General features: G+C 41.7%; 1 protein-coding gene across 1 annotated transcript in view; it reads left to right on the top strand.

Annotated features, from left to right (window-relative positions):
- The window catches only part of MYO1F (myosin IF), a 241,558-nt gene extending 227,430 nt beyond the window's left edge, over positions 1-14,128 (top strand). Inside the window, exons 27-28 of the mRNA XM_078670110.1 lie at positions 2,008-2,177; positions 13,310-14,128. Of these exons, the coding sequence (XP_078526236.1) occupies positions 2,008-2,177; positions 13,310-13,386 (247 nt within the window). The 3' untranslated portion in view covers positions 13,387-14,128. The remainder of the gene's footprint in view (positions 1-2,007; positions 2,178-13,309) is intronic.
- Positions 14,129-14,483: the final 355 nt, after the last annotated feature.

Genomic DNA, 14,483 nt, shown 5'->3' with positions numbered 1-14,483 from the left:
CCAGAAGCAGTCTAGTCTTGGGTCCGGCCCAACCCAACAGTCCAGTGTCCAGAAGCAGAAGAGTCTTGTGGAGGATTCTGTAGAGGAGTCTTGCAGCAGACTCCTTGTCCAGATGAATCTAGAGTCCCACCCTCAGGGAAGCCCATAAGTAACCAAGGAAGGGGTTTGGACATATTCTAGTGTGACCCTCCCATTAGGGGGGTAAAGGAAACTACTCTAATGGAATGACGAGCCAGATGCTTCCAGGGGCCTCTGCTTATCTCGCTTTCAATATGGCAGAATCTAGCGGCCACCTGTTAGACCTCTGGGCATCTCCCCTGGGGAGGGGATGGACAGGAGAGTGGTCACTCCCCTGTCCTTTGTGGGGTTTCGCACCAGAGCGGGAGCTAAGGGCTCCTGCACTGGATTGAACCTGTTTATGCAAGGAGGGCACCAAATGTGCCTTCAAAGCTGTCTGGTGGCGCTTGGAAGCACCCCCACCCTAGCCCAGAGACACCTAATTCAGGCTACACCTCTCCTCTATAAGAATTCCTTTTTTCTGTCTTTCCCTGCCCGAGTTAGGCTCACCAGCAGGACTGCAGAACAGTGTCTGGGGTCGGCGGCAGCACTGGCTTGCATGCAGACCCTGCAAGGCTACACAGGTCCCCTGATGAGCCCCCTCCAGTACATGGTATCATGCAACTAACATTGGAATCAGGGTAAGTGCATGATTCCAACATGTTTGATACCAAACATGACCAGGTTTGGTGAAGTCATTATATTGTTGGACATTTCGAGTTTGCCCATGTCCCCTACATACCTTAAAATGGTTTTCCCGCACTTTACAAAGCCCAGAGAATGGAGTCCGGGGTTTGTAGGGGTGCCTCTGTTCATGCAGGGGCACCCTCACACTTAGAACCATGCACCCTGCCCGTGGGCTGAAGGGCCTACCTTAGGGGTGACTCATAGGTTTTAAGTGCAGTGACCAGGATATAAGGTAAACCGTATATCTGGAGTGAAAGGTGCATGTACCATTTCATGCAGGTTGCAATGGCAGACCTACAGACTCAGTTTGCATGGGCTCCAATGGCTGTGCAGCAGTGAAGATCAGATTATATCTTTTTATCCATCCCCCTGCCCCACCCCCATTCCGAGGCAGCCACCACTGCCTGGTTAGCAGGATCCAAGTATACTACAGTCTAAACACACTGACACCAGGCAATAAGTGGGGGCAACCATGCCATAAAGATCCTAATTTCCTACACTGCAGACACTGCTGTTGCCATGAGACCCATAACAGTAAAAGATGTCATGTCAAATCAGCCACAGCACGCAAACCCAAACAGTTTCAAATTGCTCCCTAAATCTAACATGGCCAAAAATAAACAGTACAGAACCTTGGAGAAGTTTCAGCAGAAGGGACATCCATTACTTGGATGGGATATCTATCAAGTCCATGGCAATTTATGAATGGTTACATTGTCAATTTGTTTTACCCATTAGGTTGAATGTTAAGGCTCAAGTAGTCCTTTGGTTGGATTGCATATGCGATCTGACACGTAGTTTGAGGTATAGCCTGTAACTGAGAGGAAGTCTTTATTTTTATGCATTTAATTTGCTGGCACAATATTTTAATGGCTGATTATAGTAATTTTGTGTAGGAAATGAGTGTTGTTTTGATGCCTTAACCTTTTCATGAAGACACAGTATTATTAGTTAACAACAGATTAATTAGCTTTACATTACTGTCATAATCAAATTTGTTTTGACAGTATATTTTTTTCAGAAAGTAAAGACATCGCTGTATATAGGCTTTATTATAGATGCAACAAAAATGGAGGCTTTTCTTCAATATGCACCATTTTCACCATTTCACATAGTTAACAAGTCTGTGCATATAGGCTTTCTTAAAAATGCAAGAGTCTTTTGAAGCTGTAGTTCTGTCTTGCATTTCATTTGTAACACAATTCTCCTGCTATTTTCAAAGTTGTTTTAAATATATTGTTGACTCTTTTCTAATTTCTGCAGAAGGCAGAGGAAGATAAGCTTAAGTCAGCGTCCACTACCACCTGTAGGACGTCCCAAGCCAGTACCCAAGCCATCGGGTCCAAAGTGTAAAGCCCTGTACCAGTACGTTGGACAAGATGTGGACGAACTCAGCTTCAATGTCAATGACATTATTGACATCTTAATTGAAGGTACAATATTTTCCCACAGATACCGAAGTATTTGATTATTTTTGACAGGAGTATTTGTGGTGTTCTGTTTTGGCCTAAGCAAATGATGTTATCTTGCTTTTAATGACGGAGAAATTGTGGGCGGAGGAAGGCAAGTGGGATCAATGTGATACAAGCAATACTATGCAAGCTTTGACACAGCAAATAGGTCTGACATTGGAAGCTAGCCTTTTGGCTTATTAATGCTTAATTGTTGATAATATGCTTGTTTTGTAATAGTTTTTGCATAACTTTATTAGTGGGAAATCTGCTGGGTATCAATTTAAACAAAAGGCTGAAATCAAATATATTATTAGTATCAAAAAGCACACACTGCCATATATGCCCTGGCACTTAAAGGAATACTTAGGGGCCGATTAGGATCTCGTTAGGAAAGCCTTCGGACGCATCGGTTACAGAAAGCTTTCTGTACAAATCACACTCCGGGAGTCCCACCGACTGACTACGACGTGTCTGTATGTTTACGGACTCGGTTCGGTAGGACTCCCATTGAATTCAATGGGAGCCTGTATACCCAGCGTCATACAGGCTCCCATTGAAAAAAGGGGTAGGTGGGGAAAAGCGTGCACCCTGTGGCAGGCACCCCGTGGTGCCCCCACACTGTGCATGCATGGAAAGGGCTGACCCGTGGGTACCCCCCCCCCGTCAAGACCGAGTCGGTACAGCTGTCCGAACCGGTCATCGTACTCACTCATTCGGAAACCGTCCCCATTGAGCTGCACGATTCGGCTCCAAGCGAGTCAGACTGCCGAATTGCATTCTGAACCGATTCGCTCATTCCCGATGGCTTTCTCGCATTGTACTTGGTCGTCCGGAAAGGTGGACGATTCGTTCTGAAACATAGGCTCCGAATCAGATTCGCTTAATCCGGATCCCTTATGGAGCCTTTCCTAACGAGATCGTAATCAGCCCCTTAATGTGTGGATGTGCTCCTTGTAAAAAGGGAGGAATGCTGTTACTCACAGTCAAGTTAACTAATGGCCGAAGTGAGCTGACCCATTGCTCCATGTTATATACTGTCAAGAGTGGAAGACAGAATACAAAAGAAACAATAACTGCCCCATGAAGGAAGAAGAATGGCTGAAAACCTCCCTAAGAAGGTATATTATGCAAATAATTTTAGTAAAATCAAAAGATCTTGAATAACAACTACTATTATAAGGTGATTCCACATTCCTTTCAGTAAAGCAATTGTGCTTGTCATTTCATTATTTATTTGAAGGTGGTTCCACATTCCTTTCAGTAAAGCAATTGTGCTTGTCATTTCGTTATTTATTTGGGGATTCATTTCTTAAATAGATTGCAGGAAGAACTCACTATCCAAGCACTTTGTGTAACTTGCATTTTATAAGCTATTGCTCCGCTGCTATTTTTCAGACCTCTGCATCCCTTCATATTAGCTGGTGATGCACAATAAGCGCAGCTGGAGATCCATTTAGGCAGTTACATAAGGGGGCTACATTTTACATATAATGACACTGTGCAATTCACATCTTCCTTCTTCAAAAGCACTTAAATTGTGTCCAGTGTTTCCCAACTCTTTCCTCGTTTATGACAAAAACACTTATGTGTCTTATACAGATCGAAAATATTTGACTGGAGATCAGAGCCACAATGTTCATCTAATTTTCCCATTTTGAAAGCTGCTGTAACATCACTTTAGTAAGGGCCTCATTCAGACCGCTACAGTGTGGGGGAATATTATTCAGCTAGACTACGAGCTGCCCAGCGTCCACAATATTGTGATACAGAAATATTGCGCCAAAAATATTGATTACAAAAATATTGTTTACCTATACAAAAATTTAAAAACAAAATATTGTTTAAAAAACATGCAAAAATATTGTTTTTTACTATAAATATATATATATTATTTAAAATAGTAAATCTTACATATTTTAACAAATTAAAATAATATAATTTAAATTAAATACATTTAACACTTAATATTATATATAAATATATAGTTACATAAACATACACACAAATATATATATTTGTTTGATTAAATATACTTATGTATAATATAACTATTACATTTTTGGGTTTTTTGCATTTATAAAAAGCATATATATAAAAATATATATATAAATATACAAGTACATAAAGCATAAAAGTATTAACAAATCAAATGCAAAATATTAAAGAAATTACCAAATGAAATAACTTTTTGGAAAAATAAAAAAAATATTCCTAAAAAATATATATATACTTATAATATACAGTTAAACAAATACACAAATAATAATATTACATACATTTAAACAATATTAAAAAAAAATAAAGTCTGGGAATAATAGATATATTACTACTCCCAAGCCAGCCAATGCAACAGTAGGGAAAGAGTTGTACTCCGAAGAGGTAAAATGTACTATTCCCACTCCAGTGTGAGCAACAGTAGGGATTACATTTACTATTCCCACTCCAGCTCTGCAGCAGTAAAGAAAAGGTTGGACTTCAGAGGGGTTATATTTACTATTCCAACTCTAGTCTGTGCAACTGTAGGGAAAGTGTTGGACTTCGGAGGGGTTACATTTATTATTCCCAATCTAGTCTTTGCAACAGAAGGCAAAGAGTTGGACTCCAGAGGGGAAACATGTACTATTCCCACTCCAGTCTGTGCAAAAGTAGGGAAAGCATGGGACTTCTGAGGGGTTAAATTTAGTATTCACTTTCCAATCAGAGCAACAATAGGGAAAGTGTTGGACTCCGGATGGGTAACATTTACTATTCCCATTGCAGTCTTTTCAACAGTAGGGAAAGTATTGGACTCCGGAGGGGGAAAATTCACTATTTCCACCCCAGTCTGTGCAACAGTAGGGAAATCGTTGGACTTCGGAGGGGTTAAATGTACTATTCTCACTCCTGTCTGTTCAACAGTAGAGAAAGTGTTGGACTCTGGATGGGTAACATTTACTATTCCCACTCTAGTCTGTGCAACTGTAGGCAAAGCATTGAACTCTGAAGACGTAACTTTGATTATTACCACTCCAGTCTGTGCAACCGTAGGGAAAGTGTTGTACTGTGGAGGGATAAAATTTACAATTCCCACTCAGTCTGTGCAACTGAAGGGAAAGTGTTGCACTTCAGAGGGGTTACATATAGTATTCCCACTCCAGTCGTTATAACATTAGGGAAAGCGATGGACCCCAGAAGGGTACAATTTACTATTCCCACTCCAGTCTCTGCAACAGTAGGGAAAGCGTTGGACTCCAGAGTGGTAAAATGTACTACTGCCACTCCAGTCTGTGCAACAGTAGGGAAAGCATTTGACTCTGGAGCACTGTTCCCAACAAGCTGCGCGGGTGAGCCCGCGCTCAGAGAAGTCACCCTAAGCGCGCAGGTTGCGGAATTTAGCGCGCACTCCAGCAACACCGTTCGCGCCGCCCTTTTAAAATGCGAGCGGCGCGAAAAAGTGCCATTTCCTTGTTGCGGGAGATTGAGAAAAAAAAGCAGTCTCAAACACAGCGTGTGCTTTAGCACACGCTGTGTCTGACACTCTGCATTCCAAAAGGGCATTCCTTTTCTTACACCTCACAGCTGCGGGGCTGATTGTGAACCTTTAGTATTCATGTTAATTGTAGCGCCCAGGTGCGCTGCAATTAACACGAATACTAATTCAAAGGACCTACAATCAGCCCCGCAGCTGTGCCCTGTAAGAATCGTCATTGTGCACTACTGAGGGGCTGTTTGTGGCTGAGTGTTGCGTTGCCTTCCTCCAGCTCTCCTGTCCTGTAAGGGAGAGACGAACGATCATCAAGACCATTAGTATAGAAATAACACAGACGACTAAACGAATGTAGCTAACACGGACAGAAAAAATTAACAAGATTTTTCAAAAAGTTATTGCTGAAGAAGCACCTGGGCCGTCAAAAATATTTTTGAAAGGGTAAAACGGGCTGACCCACATTGATCCATGTTTTATACTATGGTGTGCGTAATAAAATGCGAATGACAAACATAACAGGCCATCGTGAAGAGAGCAGGTTGAAAGGCCTTATAAAAATAGTATATATATATATATATATATAATTTTTGTAAAAATGGAAAGGCCTCGGTTAACAACCGAACTAAAACCAGGGACAGACACCGTGGAGCAGGGACAGACACCGTGGAGCAGGGACAGACACCGTGGAGCAGGGACAGACACCGGGGAGCAGGGACAGACACCAGGGAGGAGGAACAGACACAGTGGAGCAGGGACAGACACAGTGGAGCAGGGACAGACACAGTGGAGCAGGGACAGACACCAGGGAGCAGGGACAGACACAGTGGAGCAGGGACAGACACAGTGGAGCAGGGACAGACACCAGGGAGCAGGGACAGACACCAGGGAGCAGGGACAGACATCAGGGAGCAGGGACAGACATCAGGGAGCAGGGACAGACACCGGGGAGCAGGGACAGACATCAGGGAGCAGGGACAGACACCGGGGAGCAGGGACAGACACCGGGGAGCAGGGACAGACATCAGGGAGCAGGGACAGACACCAGGGAGCAGGGACAGACATCAGAGAGCAGGGACAGACATCAGGGAGCAGGGACAGACACCGGAGAGCAGGGACAGACACCAGGGACAGAAATCAGGCAGCAGAAACAGACATCGGGGAGCAGGGACAGACACCGGGGAGCAGGGACAGACATCAGGGAGCAGGGACAGACACCGTGGAGCAGGGACAGACATCGGGGAGCAGGGACAGACATCGGGGAGCAGGGACAGACATCAGGGAGCAGGGACAGACACCGTGGAGCAGGGACAGACATCGGGGAGCAGGGACAGACATCGGGGAGCAGGGACAGACATCGGGGAGCAGGGACAGACATCAGGGAGCAGGGACAGACACCGGGGAGCAGGGACAGACACCGGGGAGCAGGGACAGACACCAGGGAGCTGGGACAGACACCAGGGAGCAGGGACAGACACCAGGGAGCAGGGACAGACACTGTGGAGCAGGGACAGACATCAGGAAGCAGGGACAGACACCATGGAGCAGGGACAGACACTGTGGAGCAGGGACAGACACCGTGGAGCAGGGACAGACACCAGGGAGCAGGGACAGACACCGGGGAGCAGGGACAGACATCAGGGAGCAGGGACAGACACCGTGGAGCAGGGACAGACATCGGGGAGCAGGGACAGACACCGGGGAGCAGGGACAGACACCGGGGAGCAGGGACAGACATCAGGGAGCAGGGACAGACATCAGGGAGCAGGGACAGACACCGGGGAGCAGGGACAGACATCAGGGAGCAGGGACAGACACCGGGGAGCAGGGACGGACACCGTGGAGCAGGGACAGACACCATGGAGCAGGGACAGACACCATGGAGCAGGGACAGACATCAGGGAGCAGGGACAGACACCGTGGAGCAGGGACAGACACAGTGGAGCAGGGACGGACACCAGGGAGGAGGGACGGACACCAGGGAGCAGGGAGCAGAAAGGCACCAAAAACGAGTGGGGCAGAGGGCAGAATGGCACCAAAAACGAGTGGGGCAGAGGGCAGAAGGGCACCAGAAATGATGGGACAGAGGGCAAGAGGGCATAAAGGCACAACAACGAGTGGGACAGAGGTCAGAAGGGCACCAAAAACGATGGGACAAAGGGCAGAAGGGCACAAAAAACGAGTGGGACAGAGGGCAGAAGGGTACCAAAAACGAGTGGGACAGAGGGCAGGAGGGCACCAAAAAAATTAGTGGGACAGAGGGCAGAAGGGCACCAAAAACGAGTGGGACAGAGGGCAGGAGGGCACCAAAAAGGAGTGGGACAGAGGGCAGGAGGGCACCAAAAACGAGTGGCATTTGGCGCCGCAGACACGCGAGGTTCGGTTCCTGGCGCACATAGCCATGGTTGCAGCGCACAGAGACCCTCCACTGCCGCACACAGAGGAAAAAAATTAGAGGGAACATTGCTCTGGAGGTGTAAAAATTACGATTCCTACTCTAGTCTGTGCAACTGTAGGTAAAGCATTGAACTTCGGAGGCTCAACATTTATTATTCCCACTCCCGTCTGTGCACCAGTAGGGAAAGCATTGGACTTCAGAGAGGTAAAATCTACTATTCCCACTTCAGTCTATGCAACAGTAAGGAAAACCTCAGACTCTGGAGGGGTAAAATGTACTATTCCCACTCCGGTCTGTGCAACAGTACAGAAAGCGTTGGACTTCGGAGAGATAACAATTACTATTCCCATTCCAGTCTGTGCTACAGTAGGGAAAGTACTTCACTTTCATATATAAGCATTACCCTATTAATTTATACCAAATATACAACTTTTAATATGAACGTTATTAATTAACCAAAAACAGAGATAAATATATAGAAATGAAAAACAATTATCATGTTTAGTAAAATAATTCCTAATTAGTCATTAATTAAAAAATTGTCATATATTTATCACTTAATTAACTTACCACACTGAATCCTGGCAAATCTACCAGACCACACTAACAATATAACGAAATTGAAATAAATGCAACACAATTAACATAATTAATAATCAGTTAAATATTAATTAATAATCTAATAATTAATTAATAAGTAACTTCCCACCCTATATACCTACAAACCCATCAGCCCGCACTTAATATATAACTTTAACAAACAATTATTACACAATTTACATAATTGATAAACAATTTGTTAATTAATTACATTGTTAATTGTACATTCATTTTTATTTAAATAACTTCCCACCCTACATGCCTACAAGCTCAACAGCCCGCATCTAATATATAACGTAAAAATATGTTTATTACACAATTTACATATTTATTAATCAGTTAAATAATTAGTAATAACGGTCATTCATTAATATTACCTAACTAACTTCCCACTCTATACCCCTACAAGCTCAACAGCCTGCGCCTAATATATATGAAAGAAATATGACCATTGTATTTATTTATAAATGTACTATTAATTAGTTTACTTACCACCCTATACCCCAACAAACCCAGCAGCCCACACCTAATATATAAATTAAAAAATATAATTATTACACAATGTCCATCTTTATTAAGCAATTAAATGAGTAATAAATTATTAATAAATTACTAATTAACTTCCCACCCTACACCCCTAGCAACCCTCTAAGACAATAAAAATTACTATTAGCAATTAAATTAAAAACATAAATCACTTACACTTACAAACCATAGTTCGAAATATTATTAACAATTATACAGTTAATAATTTAATATACAAACTAACACACATGAAGCTAATTAAAAAACGATATTTTTACTACCATATTATTGAAAACGATATTAATAACGATATTATTGAAAACAATATTACTTACATGAAAAATCGATATTCTTGACAATAATATTTCTGCGTCATGATATTTTTGTATAACAATTTTTTTTCTGATACTTTCGGAACTCTATATTTCTAATTATTATTTTGTCCAAATACCATCCCCACCCAACAGGTTATGGAGTAACCGATTTTACTAGGTGTGGATCTGCGCCAGCTAAAACTGAAGGCAGTACTGGCAGAGTCTGCGGTCTGAGGCAAATTCATGGGGATGCTCCCCGCAGCTCTGCAGAAACCTGCTCTGATTTTTTTTAATTTTTTAATTTTATAAAAGTTTTATATAGCGCGAACATGTACCCGACGGATATCAGAGCGCTTTACACAAGGATGAAAGGGAGTATAAAACTCCAGTAACGATATCAAGTAAAAATACCAAACAGTTGCAGTCACAATACTCGCAGACAAATGGAACACAACGAGTAATACAATTAACAGGTAAAGGACAAGCTGCTGTGGGGGGCACACCTTACATCCGAGAGGAGCAGAGAGCAGAAACACAAGTTGGTAAAAAAGTTGTAGGGTAAATGCAACACATGTTGGTGCACTAGTTGTAGGATCAGTGATTCCGAGCAAATGCACATAGACCAAATTAAGGTAAGAATTTGTTTATTTGATTCACTCCAGTGCCTACACCCTTGCCCCACTTTACCACGAGCTTAGCAGGTGGCAGGTGGAAGAGGGAAAGCGCCCATGATTGGACCCAGAATAAGTATCCACATGCTGAAAATGTCCCAGTAATACTGAGTCCATGTGTTATTCCAAATTCCATACCGAAAAAGTTGAGATTGCCGGAGTTTACCAATGTTATTCACATATATGTGACAAAGCCTTTTTCATATGTCTGCCACTGAAGGGATGCCAGCTGAAAAGTGGTTCTGTGCGTCAAACACCATTTTTGAGGAAACATATATGTGTAGCTTTTTAATGTAAGAAACTGAGTAGTCTCCTTGAAGTCATAAACAGCAGTGTGTGTGTGGGATCCAGACCCACAGCCTAAAATACAAATTTTTTCATTTAATTTTTAAAAAAGTAGCAAACGAACGATGAAAATAGCATATAATATTTTCAGTTTTGTGTTTTAAAACTAGGCAGTTAACTAAAACACAATCCTAAAACATTTTAAAACTAACAAACAAAGAAGTTACGGTCAGATGTATTAAGCATTTTAACAGTCACAAACACCTCATAAGACTTGGTAACCCATTCACAAAAGATGGGCCCTCTTTCCCTTTGTGAATATATAAAGAAACATATATAAGAGAGACCCATACCTCCTCCTAAACAAACAAAAACATTAAACATTTCTTTTTAAACGCAGGTCAGTTTCCATAAGGTATACGGGCTGCATTAGAAACAACGTTTGCCTTATTAAAAAGCAATCAGACATGGTGGTCTGTTGACTCCAGCAGGCCACTGTTTCTATGATGGCTGCAAATCGTAGTGAGTTGAAATTTGCAACCTATCTCATTAACAAGCATGAGATGGGTCATATTCGGACCTACTATGATTATGAAATTTAAGAAATTACCTATTAATACATAGGTTAGTTCTTAAAATTCTTTACTAGTCGTAAAAATACTGGCTGCAAATTACGACCAGTATTTTGACACAAGTAACTAGTTCATATGACTCTAAATGTGCTGTCAAGCTGAAACCTTTAAGAGTGAAATCAACATAACTTTGTGGATTCTTGATGTTACCCTGCTCCATCATTTGTGGAAGAGTCAGACAGTTCATTTTGTAGCACACGAAGATGGGGCACTGTTATACATTGATTCTTCATTTCATCTGAGTGTTTCGTTTCATTCTGTGTCTCTGAATACTCTTTTGTCTTTGTGGTTGTCGTTGCAGTCTTTTGTATAGTAATCTTTGTTTCCTTTATTTCTTTTCTTTTCTATAAAGGAGGGAGATGTGTTATACATTGATTCTTCATGTAATATGGTTGTCTTTTGTCTTAGTCCTTTCTTTGTGTTTTCTTGTTCTCTCTCTACCACAATGCCTATGTATGTTCTGACTTCTACCTGGAGAATTCCACTAGTGTCAGTTAGTGGTCTGGTCAGCTAGCGAGACTTGTGCTCGGGTGTGTCCTGCATTAAACCTATTTGTAACCAACACGAAGTATCCTGTCATCTGTTCGCATCATCATTACAACAGGCACCTAAAAACAAATCTTAGTCAGACTAGGCTTCTGGTTGCTAGGGACTAGGGAGATGGGTGGGATGTTTATAAATTCACAGCAAACCCGCAAAATGTTGAACTGGGGTTTCAAGTAAATATACACTATATAACAAAAAGTATGAATTCTGAAATGAAATGAAAATTGTTTAGATTGTTTGTAGGGCATAGATCAGTTCTACACCGGGGATGTTCCAATGTTTAGGGGCATCCCTTACCTAGGATACAGGGACCCTCACCCACCAAGGTTGCATGCTTTATCATTGGGTCCTGCTCCTCGTTGGGTAATGGCTGCAATACTCAACTGGCATCCTTTCAGAGCTCTCTGTGGAGTACTTTTATGTTAAGTTTAACAAGCCACAAGATAGGTATCTCCTCAGTAGGAAGAAGTTTAACATATCTCAAAGGGGTCCGTTTTTTACAGGTTGGGTCAAAAGTGAGAGAGAAAAAGTATAATTACCTATGAGAATCCAGAATCAAATAGATTAATCAATGACAATATCTTCTAGCTAAATATACAATCATGGACATCAACCGAAGTTCAGATTTCTCCAAACGAAAAAGGAGAAAGCTTTTCTTCGATCAGTTCTCAGAGCCACATGATCTTACAAACAATAGATGTAGAGAAAGGTCTATTAATTTCCTTAAAAACGTGCACACTTGCAAATGTGTTTAACGGCAATTTTGTGAAGGTTAATCCCCTGCCAGGGCCACAAAGCTGGCATTTCCATCACGGAAACAAGTACCAAGAGGGAAGAGCAGGGTAGACTAGGAGGAGAAGCTGTCACCTGGGAGATGCAGAGACAGTAAGTGCAGGAGAGGATGGCAGGTGCTATTGCAGCACCTTGCCTTCCAAACACCAGGCATCAGTCCGGGCATGGGAAAGTTGCGGATATCCCCAGATGTTACGATAAATAAACAGGACTATCAACATTATACTCCAGCCAGGGACAAAATAAAAATTGTGAGCATGATCATGGTAGGAATACTGACAAGACTGCCATAGACCCAGAGGTGATGCACAAGCTAGCACAACCAAGATGTTATTACTCAACAGTTTTACAAAGTGTGCCTTTACCAACAGTAATATTAGGTCACTGTACAAGTTCAATTTGAAGTACATCATACCAGTTAATAACTGTGGTTGAAAAGTAAACAAGAAATGGAAGAACTTAGAGTATGTTGGAAAACAGTCTATAAACACAAGATTGGGGTGTGAAGTGTAGGATTGATCAAAAAAAGAAAGGCTCACAGAGGTGCAACCCCATTCAAAAAAGTGAATAATAAAAAAAGTCTAATAAGACTACAGTGGTGAAATATCACCATACAGCAGGTGAAACTGTGGATCGTGCACTAAATTTGCTCAGCAAGAGCACCACGGGTGTGATCGTACTATTTTGTTTTTACTCCAAGTTGAATCAGTCGTAAAAGGATGCCAATGCAAGTTTTTGTTTTTTAAGATGGTTACACTATTTGATGAAATAATTAACATCACCTTTTACCACAATAAAATAATGCTTGGAGGATCTGTAAGTATTTGACAGAATTTTGTTTTTGCTGATATTAGCTTAAAATCGTTTTCTGTGTTTTGTTCTAAGATGCCTCAGGATGGTGGAAGGGCCGGCTACATGGAAAGGAGGGTCTATTCCCAGGAAACTATGTGCAGAAGATATAACCTTCATGGGAGGAAGTGTCAAAGACTCTGAAGTTATAGGCAGCTTTAAATAACCGCTCCAACCAATCTCCGGCATAAAGACTGCATCTGCTCTTCCAAGCTCCATCTTCTAAAGCCTGACCACTTAAATGCAACTCACAAGTGTTGGAACCAGCATGTATCCAAGCAAACGTAGACTTATTTTGAGAGACCAGCGAGTGGGAAACAGGGGGAGAGAAAGTCACTAGTGTCTAGGCCTCCAGGATGAGAAAAATCATTTCAGTGCAACTTTTTGGGGCTCAAAGGAGCTATACAGTGGACGCCTTTTGAGAGGTGGTTTAATTTGTTGCAAGAACTGCACATTTTGTTGATTTTTAATATTTAAATTAATGGTTATTTTTTTTAAAGGTGCTTATATACTTTTCTACAACTCCCGGCTCCCATCTGTTACAAACTGCTAATGTCAACTAATCGCATGGTTCTCATCTAACTACCTCGGGTGGATGACGTGCTGTGTCAGTCTTGGTGGGTTATGACAACGAGCTCTCCAAGTTGGTGAGATCTTACAGTTATGGCCAGCCATTTTTGGGTCTCCTTACTAAAATATTATTGCATCATTTTTCACCCTTGGAAAAAACCTATTTAACTCAGTCACGATTATATGTAGTTGATTGTGTCCTTAATCCTCAAGATATAAGAAACACAAGCATCTATGTTAAACAGCTGATTTTTTTTATTAATAAAATAAAGTATTTTAAAAAAACATGTTCGAGGCACGCTGGAACAGCAGCCTGTAATTTGATAGTATTATTCATTAACTGTTCTATGCAATAGAAGAAAATCAAGCATTGGCAAAACCAACAAGTCTAAAGTTTTTGACCAATTGGCTTTGTCAAGCTAGTTGCCGATTCTGTGCATCATCGGCATAAAAACGAAGAAAGGAAAAACAAAAAGAAAAAAGTTTGATTATGCAAACGTGTCATGACTCTTGAATTAGAATTCAATTAGTAGAACTAATTCTATGCTGCTCTATAGATTGCTGCTAAATAATTGTTGAACTGCTTGTGAATTCTATTTTTGTCTGTGTTTAGTTGATTACTTTTATTAGGGGATTTTTA

Source organism: Lissotriton helveticus, chromosome 12, assembly GCF_964261635.1.
Source record: "Lissotriton helveticus chromosome 12, aLisHel1.1, whole genome shotgun sequence".
Lineage (NCBI taxonomy): Eukaryota > Metazoa > Chordata > Amphibia > Caudata > Salamandridae > Lissotriton > Lissotriton helveticus.
Note: the sequence above shows the minus strand (reverse complement) of the source record. Positions and strands in the feature narration are given on the sequence as shown.